Here is an 11,499-nt window from a genome sequence, read left to right on the forward strand (position 1 = left end):
ACCCACAGCTTGAAAATGTGTGTGTGTGTGTGTGTGTGTGTTCCAAAAAACAAACCTTGATTTTGCCATTTTATATAAGAATACCATTTTACTATGCCATTGTATTTAATGGGACTTGAACATCCAGAGATGTTGGTATCTGGGGAGGTGGGGGGAAAGCAGGGATCCTGGACCCAAACCCCTGTGGATACCAAGAACCCACTTTACTGGCATTTCCTTATTCTCTTAACAATAGCTACAAGTTGCATGTAACTGACATTTTAAAAAATTGCAAAAGGGGAGGCTGTTACTGCAATTAATAATTTACAGAAACATCATCCATGGAAAAAATAAAGACCTTGCATATAGACCTTTTAACTAATAAATATTGGTCACAATTCACCAACAAAGGCATAACAACAATACCAATAGATAGACTAGGAGTTTGGCAGTATTTGGGTGTGTGTGTGTGTTTGTTTTTTTACTATGTATGTCAAAATTTATCATATTAAGTGCCTAGTGTTGACAGATTACTGGTGGCAAAATTTGGAAATTGAGGATTATAATAGAAGGGAACATTCATGACAATCCTGGCTGAAAGATTAAAAAATGTATTAAATGATTGGATTCATGAAGACCAAAATGGTTTTTTGCCTAGAAGACAGATGAGAAACAAAATAAGAAACATAATTAATCTGATTGAGTACCATGAAAAAGATCTGGATAAAAACTTGCTATTAATCTTTTTAGACGCAGAAAAGGCTTTTGATAAGGTGAATTGGCAGTATATGATCAAAGTCTTAAAAGAAGTGGACATTGGTGAAAATTTTCTAAATTGGATAAAAAAAATACACAAAGCAAGAGGCCAAAATAGTTATAAATGGGGGAAAGACAGATACATTCCCTATTGGTGTCAGGCAGGGGTGTCCCCTGTCTCCTCTACTATTTTTGATAGTAATTGAAACTCTCCTTGTGCAAGTAAGAGAAGAGAAACAAATAGAAGGGGTAAAGGTTAAAGGATCGGAATACAAAACAAAGGCCTTTGCTGATGACTTACTTATTGCACTGAGCAATCCAGTGGAAAGCTTTAATCCTTTATTGACAAAATTAAAAGAGTATGGCGTATATTCAGGATTTCAAATCAACAGATAAAACAAAGATGTTGGCTATGAATATTTTCGGAGATGAGAAAGAGAAAATAAAAAATAAATCAGACTTTCAAATGGTGAAGAAGGTAAAGTACCTTGGAATCTGGCTTACAACAAAAAACACAGAATTATTCAAAAATAACTATGAAAAAGCATGGACAGAAATAAAAAAAGATACAATGAAATGGAATAAATTGGAGCTTTCTTGGTTCGGACGGATGTCGGTTATCAAAATGATGGTGCTCCCTAAGATGTTATTCTTATTTCAAAATTTACCAATTATAACAAATGATGCTCTCTTTTTAAAATGGAACAAAGACATGACTAAATTCATCTGGAAAGGGAAAAAAACCTAGGATTAAAATTAAGCTACTTCAAGATATAAAAGAAAGATGAGGCCTCACGTTACCCGATTTAAAGTTATACTCTTATGCCGCTACTCTAACTTGGACGCTAGATTGGATAAGATTAAAAAAGAGCAAGATAATAAATTTGGAAGGTGCAGGATTGATTTATGGTCTACATGGATATTTGCTTTATGAAAAAGACAAAGTAAATAAAGAATTTAATAACCATTTTATAAGAAAATCAATTTATCATGTGTGGAAGAAAATAAGAAAGAGGTGGTTCCCCCAAATCCCTCTATGGGTATCCATAAATGAAGCTCTTTAAAAATGAAAAGCTGTCATGCGAAAAATGGCCAACATATGAAGGCCTAATCAAATTTGAAAATAATCAAAGAAGATTAAAAACAGAAGAAGAACTATTCCAGGAGGGGTATATCTGTAATTGGTTCATATACAGAAGAATAAAAGAGAGATTCAATCAAGATAAGAGAATGAGTGGGATAGGGAAAGGCGAATTAGAATTTGAAAAGATTATTAAGCAAGAAGGAACCTGAGAGATTTCAAAAATTTACCAACTGCTACTGAAACAAGAACTGGAAGAGGAAAGCATAAAAAATTGTATGATCAGGTGGGCTCAAGATTTAGGACAAAACATTCAACTCTCACAGTGGGAAAATAATTGGACAAGAAGATTAAAATATACAAAAAATTATGCCTTACAAAAGAATCTTGTCAAAATGCAATACAGATGTCATTTAACACTGGAAAGAATATCAAAAATGTCAAAGAATTGCCAAAATAAATGCTGGAAGTGTAAGGAAGAAAAGGGAATCTGGATCTACTGTTGGTGGAAATGCTAAAAGGTCAACCAGTTCTGGGTGGAAATACATCAGAGGATGCAAAAAGTTTTCAAAATGAATATTATGAAAGATCCAAAGATGTACCTTTTAAATATGGTGGAAGATAATGAGCTTGAAAGGAAACATGGGAAAGTAATATTTTATATGATCTGTGCAGCCAGGATATTTTTGGCCTCCATGTGGAAAACAGACCAGACTCCTGATATAAATACATGGACACTGAAAGTGTACTAATACATGGAAGTAGATAAATTAACTGGATGGTTAAATAAAAGCCCAGCAAATAAATTTAAGAAGGACTGGGGACCATGGTTAAACTACATGAAAGTAGAAGAAGGAACCTACTCTACTATCATCTACAATTAAACTATGTAGAAAAGAAGATAGGGGGGAAAAGAAAGAAAAGAAAAATCATTTGACTTGATATCAGTATATAATAATTGAAATTAAAAGAAGAAGATTGAACGTGAACTAATCATTGAAAAGATGTTTAAAATAAATTGTAAGTAAAGATGTATACTTATAAAGAACAAATGTTTTAGTAAAAATACTAAGGGAAAGAGAAAGCGACAATGTACTATACTGTAAATACGATCTTGATAGAAATCTGAGGAAGGATGATAATAGAAAACTCTAATAACTACAAAATGTAATAGATGTACTCAAAATATATTTTTAAAAGTGCAAACTTAATAAAAATATAATAATAATAAAAAATAATAGAAGGGAACATTAAATCATATAGTTCTGATGTGGTATTGTCTCAGGAGAGGAGTACATTCTACATCTGAGGAGGGAAGAGGTTTAATTTACAGTGCGCCCACGCCATGCGCAGATGCAATTTACGCGGCTTCCAGCTTACGTGGAAACCGCTTGGGGAGGAAAGCAAATGACGCCCCACATGCATGCGCCCTATTATTTCCTATGGGGATCGCGCATAGGTGGATTTTCCCTTACGCGGGGGGATCTGTGTAAGGAGAGAGCCCACTGTACCTTTAAATCAGGGCTGGGGTACCTGTGACCCTTCAGGCAATGTTAGACAACATCTCCCATGCTGGTCTAGGGCTGATGGAAGTCAGAAACCAAGAACATTAGATGCTCCAAACCTGTTTTAAATGAATACATTTTCAAAATGTGAAACTTTTTATGTTGCAGATAATTGATACCAGCCAAGTACTGGAAGGGATCAACTTGTCTAAAAGAAAAGAGCTTCAGTGGCCAGATGAAATGATAAGGTTAAAAGCTGGAAGGAACAGCTGGAAAGATTGGAGTCCTCAGGAAGGCATGGAAGGCCATGTAAGTTTCAAGTCCACAGTAGACTCTGGGAAGAGGGTCTTTGGTTCTAAAGATCATGTTGAATATACAGCACAGGAGTGCATATGCTTCATGTTTAAAAATAAACAAAAGCACTAAGAAGATCCCAATTAACAAAGCACTTGAAGTCCCACCCATTGACCAACTACTTTTCAGCTAGCTCCAAATACTTTGGTTTCGTGACACATTTTGAAGCTAGCTTATATCCAAAAGCTATAGAAACCTATCCAGGAAAAGAAAAGAGACCTATTAGGCCATTCTAAATGCAGTACAAGTTCCCTACAACCTGCCACAGCAGGTCCTAGCAAAACTATAAGTCCCACTAGTGGATGCCCCAGTTTCAGCTCTGGTCTCATCCTTGGTATATGCTAGAGATGACAAGGGTGCCCTAAAAATACTCAAGGAAAAAAGAGCAGATACTGCTGTGAAGAGATCATACAAAACATCCTCCTCTCCATTAGAGCAGCATCAACAATTGCAATGTTCTCGAGAGTTATCTTAGTATGGGCGAAGGATCTAATTGCGGAGGTCCCTACAGGGAATACTAAATTGAGATAGGGCAAATAGGAACAAATTTCTCAAGGTGGCTTCTTTTTCAGCAGATGCCACCCTGAACACTGTGCAATAAGGAACACTGGTGACACAGTGGTTAAATGCCGGTACTGCAGCCAAAACATTAAGAGCCTTCTTTCCTTTTGTAGATTGGTAAAATGAGCACCCCGCTTGACATGGGCAATGAAACACATTGTAAACCGCTTAGAGAGTGCTTACCACTATAAAGCAGTATAGAAAAGTAACTGCTATTATTACTGCTGTTTAGCACTAGAGTACAAACTGCTGCCCTCCCAGTTAGAAGGTAGATATTGTTGAGGAACTGGAGGTCAATGCACACTCAGAGCAAAACCTTACATTCTCCCCCTTTACAGGAGGCAAACTCTTTGGGGAGTCACTACACTTGGTAGTAGTAGATACCAGAGACAAGATGAAAGCACTGCCTTCTTCATTCAAAAAGATGACTGAAGGCTATTGCTTTCAAGGATATAGGGCCAGATATGGCTCCTTTTGTGGCAGAGATGGAAGATATGACAAGCAGGGACACTTTCAATTAGCAACGAGAAGATTTGATCATCCAAGGGCAGATATGTCACCCAGATCTGGCGTGGCTCAACCTACACGTGTGGAGATTGAACAGAAAAATTACTGACCAACGGCATTGACCATAAAATGGTAGACACACATTAACAGGAGAATCTATGAATATACCTATAGGACATTTGTCAGATGGAATAAAAGAAAGGGTATAAACTATTCACAATGTGTACCCTGTTATGATTTTTACAGGAAAGGTTGGATAAAGGACTCTGCCCAAATACTCTAAGGATAAAAGGGACAGTAATTGCCTTGGCACTGCTGCTGTTGAAAGCAAAGCAGATATTTACATATCCATATGTCAAGAGTTTTCTTAGAGCAGCCACACTAATAAAATGCCCAACAATATGCAGGTACCCAAATTTGGTTTTTTGTGGGTTTTTCGGGCTGTGTGGCCATGTTCTAGCAGAGTTTCTTTCTGACGTTTCGCCAGCATCTGTGGCTGGTATCTTCAGAGAAATTTGGACTTACACATTGTGCTATCAGACTGTTCAAGCCACTGAAGGAGGCTTCCCTGAAATTATGGACATGGAAGGTACTGTTTCTAGTAGCAATCAAATCAGTTAGAAGAATATTGGGACTGGGAGTGCTGTCAGTGAGGAAAGAGTAATGCATTTTCCATCAAGATTTGACAAAACTAAGATTAGATCTTAGTATCTAAGATCAATACTAAGATTCACTCCCAAGGTCAACACCACCTTCCATAGAGCTCAAGAGACTGTATTCCAATTGTTCTGCCTACATCTGACCAAGGATCACATCACAATGGATTAGGGCCTATACCATTCAGTATTGGGGAGCTCATTGCCAAGGATGGTGGTCGCTCACTCCATTTATAATGGCGCCACCTTTGTTACCTTGTCCACAAATGTACCCATTATAGATATCTGTAGGGCAGCAACATGGGCATCATCCTCCACATTTTGTATGACACTATACTTGGAAGCTATCAGTTCTGTGGAGGCATCCTTCGGGACCCCACATCAGGATGTCTCCATCCCCATCAACAGAAAAAGGAGCATTGGTCTTATCTATGAGATGTTTCTTTTCGGTGATGGGGGTGGAAACATCTGTCCCACCCTGACCTGAGGAATAAAAGTGGTATGTGGTATCATTGAAGTGGTGGTAATCAGATGATGGTAGTTAGTCTGGTATTATTATCAACCTTAATTTATAAAGCACTGTAAATTTACACAGCGCTGTACATACAATCTTTTAGTAAGACGGTTCCCTACCCTCAGGCTCACAATCTAAGAAGACACGACACAAAAGGAGAAGGGAGTGGTGGTGGGGAATGGGATCAGGTCCAGCAGTTCTCCACCTCCGAGGCCTGGACCAAGGCAGATGGACTGTGGAAGGTTCCACTGCAGGCAGGGAGGACGGTCTAGAGGCAGTTGAAGGTGTGACTGGCTCTCTCGTCCTGTGGTAGTTAGTTATATGTTGCAAGTCTTCACTCCTTATTCCCCTTTCTTCTGTTAATGTGTTATATGTATTGAAGCATATTGGAAGATTTATATCTTGGTTATAACACAGACTGAGGGATAAGTGGCGGGGGGGGGGGTTTGCTCCTCTTGTTGACTGCCTTGAAATCAATTTCCTGCCTACTGGAGTGATGAGAAAGGGGCAAACCATGTTAGGATGTCTCCACCCCATAACTAAAAATAAACTTCTCACAAGTAAGTCCAGTGTTCCTGTTATTCTGTGTTGAGATGGTATATCAGTGAAACCCACTCTGCAGTATGATAGACATGCTGTATTGTGAAACATAAAAGCCTAATTTCATTTCCCCTCACCATCAATAGTAGAGATGGGTAAGTTGTGAACTTCCAAATATTCTCCTACTATATCTCCCACAATCCCTCATGCCTGGTTAGGCTTGGCTGGAGTGGTTGAACTTTCTACACTTTCCACACTTTCCCCATCCATTGTGCAGAGAGAAGATTAGGATCTGATCATCCAATCTGGATCATTGTTTTATCATGAAATGCTGTATAGCAGAATGATAAAAATTATATTCACCACTTTAAAAAAATCTCCTCTTTTCTTGACTGATGCCTAGGTGATTCACCGTTGGGTGCCTTGCAGCAGAGATCCAGGAAGTAGATCTCACATAGACAAAACCATACTGCTGGTCCAGATTGAAGACAAATATGTTGCTGTGATTGAAACTGGAGTCCTGGAACTAGGGGCTGAAGTATGACGTGCTTTTCATAGTTGACTTCTTGTCCATTTCCAAAAGATTTAAAAATGAGGTGGGAATCTCAAGAGGATGCTTCTGATGCCTCAAGTAATAGGAAAAGACTTGAAAAACAACTCAATGGGTGTGTCAGCCTCTGGCCGAAATAAATAGGAGGACCTTTTTCTGGTATTTTTCAAATTAGCTGCTGAGGAAAACTTTGTGCATGAAGGGTAAACACAACATATCTTTGTTTTGTATTTTATTTTATGCATTGCAATGCTTTGAAAGAATCCCACATTTTACAGTTTTAAAAAGGAACATCTCATTTTTAAAAAATTGTTTTGCCAAAAATGGCCATGTGTTGTCACAGTGATGTAGAATCTGTTTGTTCTTTCCTTTTAAAATTACTGAGCAGCATACAAAGTTTGAGTTCAGTGTAAAGCAGAATTGAGGATTCGTTCATAGCAAGAGTGACCAGACTTAGATTCTTATTCCTTGTGAGTTAAAAAAATCAATGGGGAAAAAAACTGCACTAATTTTTTATGGCAATGCACTAAAAAATCTGAGATCCCTCAGAACATTTATTTATATATATATAATATGTATATAAATATATTAAAAGAAGAAAATACAATTATTTAAATTGCCTTTGGGATTAACCCTCTCCCACTCCATATTCATATTGATGATAGGAAATGTGCCATTGATTCATTTTGTTGTTGTTGTTTAATACATTATATTGCACATCTGTGCATTCATGCTATCCTATTCACAATATATGATGGAGTATAAATAATTATAGAATAAAACATCAGATATTTCTGTTCTTCATTTTAAAAAGCGATGGTGCAAATGTGCAGCAATTTAACAGTTTTATGTAGGCCCAATCACACAATTGTGCTTTTTCTTTTTCTCTCTTTGACTGGTTTCCAATTGGGTGCCAGCAAAAATACATTACTAGCATCCTTTGGAAGAAACTTACTTTTTGTAAGGAAAACTGGATGGGCCCAGTTTTGTTCTTCTTCTTCTTCTTTTTAATGGTATTGTGGCTTTATCTCTGTGTTGGGACTTCTTAGCATATTCAATCAGGTGAAACAACTTGACTTTTTTATTATTAGATCAAAATAGAGAATGCACCGCCTGATGATCATACCATTTCGCCTTTTAGCTCCCTTTAGTCGTTGTTATTTTTTTGTGACTTGAATTTTATTTTCAGCTATTATATATTCTATAATAACTGTAGTTTTGAGTATAACTGTGAAGTTGATTTATGTTACATATCTTAGGTTTTACCGTGTTTGAGGGGTTTTTTAGTGTGTTTTCAGGGAAACAAGTTACTTACACAGCATTGGGACAGGGAGCAGAAGCCACAGCATATTCCATAACTTGCTGCTTCTATGACTTTTTTGCCACAGTCATGAAAAGATGTATATGTAGTGATGGTTTTCTTCATGTAAACTGGAATACAGTCTATAGTTGCAGCTTTTAGAAGCAGCCATCTTCTCTCCTCTTTAATGTTCTCACTATTGAGTTAAAATGATTCATGGGTGATCGAGGCATTGCAGTTAAATCAAAAACATAGTACATCTAGTAAAGGAGCTGAAATTTTGTATCATTCAAAGAAATTTGAAGTAATAGCCCAGTGCTATTGGGGGGGGGGGGGACTTTGGACTACGTAAAGTAGCAATAAGTTGAACATTGTTTTATTTTCCCAATACACTGGGTTTCACTGCTGCAAATACGACTTGCCATGCGTGTAAAATCACAAGCTTATTTTGGAAAAGAGGTTACATACATGAATGTAAGAAGATCTTTTAAAATATTGCTTTGCTGAGCTGGAGTGCTGCCTCTGTGCATCAGTTAATCACATGAATGGCTTGATGTCTTCAATTTAGCACCTGACTATTGTTGTTTTCATTATTATACAGACATGAAGTGAAACCAGCTTCTATGTTTTAATAGATCATTCTTTGTTCCCTTCTCGCCTGCCAACTACATATTTGTTCTTTTATCACTTGCATCTTGAGTTTCCCAAGAAACTCACAAGGAAAAGGCAACCATCCTTTTAAGATAATAATGGTTAGTTTCTTACACAATTAAATCCATCATTACCCTTTTTTTAGTTTCGGCTTAAATGAGGCAAGGACTGTCTATATTAGATTACTTTGAAAACAAGGTATTTTGCTTTTCTGACATCATCCTGTGAATCAAAATGTTCTCTCTCATTTGGGATTAAAATGTAAAACTTAGAGAGTAAGTGTGTAAGTTCAAGACTTCAGGTATAGGTTTTAGTATTTAACATTTGAATCCATTTATAATTTGGTTGGAAGCATTGATTTTGGATATACCAGTATATAAAATCCATCTAGCTTGCAGTGAATGTCTGCAAGAAGATACGTAAATTCATATGGCAGAAGCCCTTGAACAGTTCCTTAGGACAAAATGCAAGCAGTAGAATTCCTATTTGTGAGACCCATTAACCCATCAGTATGGGTTCTACTGTTCAATCGCTCATCCTCAGGTTTCTTAACTTGACCATATCCCATTAATTTGGGAATCAAGCTCTGGGATACTTGGTTTTTGTATGACCACCTACTTAATTCATATAGAGTTTATGCGCAAAACTCATTTGTTTTTATTCACTGTATTAGGTCAGCTTTTAAACCAAAATGAAAAAATTGCTACACAGCTTTCATTATATGAAGCTACAATATCATCCAGCATTTCTGTGGTTATATTATAATTTGTCCAGCAAGATATGCAATCTGTTTTTGAATTCCTAAAACTTCAGAAATCTTTGTTATTCTGTTCTCAATATTGTATGCACCTCATGATCCATTAGTATAGATTAATTTCTCTCACTTAGGTTAGTTTCTGCTAATATACATATCTAGGAATACTTTATGGAAATTTGTCTTCATACAGTTGATATCTTTAAATCTATATTTTATAACCTGACTACAATACTAGAGTTGATCTTTAAATGCAAAAGCTTTGATAACTGCCCAGTTGAATATCCTGGGGAAAGAAATCAGAATCTTTCCTTACCTCATTTTGAAATGCTTTGATTTTGTTACAGAACAAATGATTCTGCACACACCAAATATCAGAGTAGTGAATTGAATCCTTCCTTGTCAACTTGGAAATGGAAAAGTGTTCTCGGTAGGTGACGAGAGAAGCTTTTTAAAATGGGTGCCCATTATAAGAGCACATGGCATGTTTCTACTTTTAATTCTGTCATGGCTTTACCTCTCAGTCTTGGTGCTGAGGAGCTAATGGTCACAAAAATATGTAATAATATTGAATAGATGTACCTCTGGAATAGTATGGCAGAAGCCAATGAATGGTGCTTTTGCTTTAGGGCAAAATATTACCAAAGCAGACAGTGGAATCCCTAATAATGAGACTAAATAGTAACCCATCAATGTGGGTCCTTCTGTTCAAGCCCTTAAAGAAAGGAAATATCTCAACAAAGTGGAGTAGTATACATAGAAGAAAATTTCAGAGCATATAGAGATACTTCATATAAAGTATGGGGTTAAGCCACCATGGTATTATATACCTGATTTTATTAAGGGAATTCTTTACCTATTATATAGGTTTCTACTTGTCTGGCCTTACTTGGTGTCAAATACCCTTTGCTCTGTGATGCTAGACAGCATAAGAAGTTATAGCAGTATTTAATATGTGCCTTAGTAAAATGATGGTGGGTACATAACACCTTGGTGGGAGCTACTCCCCTTGAATAGTTTTCACCCATTTTTAAAGGCTATTTTTTAGATGGCTGCTCCAAAAAGCTTCATAGGCGAGCACTTTTTAAAAATACATGCTATTTAAATATTTCTACTGTGCATTCACACAACCCAATAAAGTCGCTCTGCTTATGACTTCAACAGATGGAAATCATATAGCTTGAAGGTTAAACTTTGGCATCCTTACGAAACTTAGCCTGACAATGAACTGCTAATGAATAAATAGAGGGTGGAGGGTCAAATTATTGGAACTTGGAAAATGGAATATATATATTTTACATCAACCAGCGTATAGAGATCTTGCCAGGGATATAGGGTATGTGTATTTTGTGTGCGTGTGTGCGTGTATCTGCGAGTGTGTTGCTGGAAACAGTCTGTAAATATTGTAGTTGTTAAAACTGGGAAACCCTGAGGGGATTTGTTTGCAATATATTGCATTGACATGGACAGTATTGACAGTGACGAAACAATGAAATAAAAAAAACTTTTTCATTTTGTTGTCTGTGATTTTCTGTTTACCTTTACTTTCTCACATACAAGAATTTTGAAGAAATACATATGTATCCTGCATGTTGCACACTTATCTTATATATGAAGAGTAACATGTAAAAATGTCCTGAGGATATATCCTCTGCTCTTGATCCTCAAAGGGCATAAATTGAGAAGCATTCACCTATGTGATTATTTAATTGTTTATTAATTGATTGTTAATATTGCAGTCTCCATTCTGATTAAGGACTGAGCCAAGGTATGAAAAATCTTGAACTATTT

At 36.7% G+C, this 11,499-nt stretch overlaps 1 protein-coding gene across 2 annotated transcripts in view; it reads left to right on the forward strand.

Moving 5' to 3' along the window:
* Positions 1 to 11,220, forward strand: part of PCNX1 (pecanex 1) — a 147,594-nt gene extending 136,374 nt beyond the window's left edge. For both annotated transcript variants that reach the window (XM_089521797.1, XM_089521798.1), the window contains 2 exons: positions 3,490 to 3,630; positions 6,857 to 11,220. In XM_089521797.1, the coding sequence (XP_089377923.1) occupies positions 3,490 to 3,630; positions 6,857 to 6,997 (282 nt within the window). In that variant the 3' untranslated portion in view covers positions 6,998 to 11,220. The remainder of the gene's footprint in view (positions 1 to 3,489; positions 3,631 to 6,856) is intronic.
* The last annotated feature ends 279 nt before the right edge of the window (positions 11,221 to 11,499 follow it).

This window comes from Sceloporus occidentalis, unplaced genomic scaffold, assembly GCF_023333645.1.
Source record: "Sceloporus occidentalis isolate IW3139 unplaced genomic scaffold, rSceOcc1.0.p SCAF_4, whole genome shotgun sequence".
Taxonomy (NCBI): Eukaryota; Metazoa; Chordata; class Lepidosauria; order Squamata; family Phrynosomatidae; genus Sceloporus; species Sceloporus occidentalis.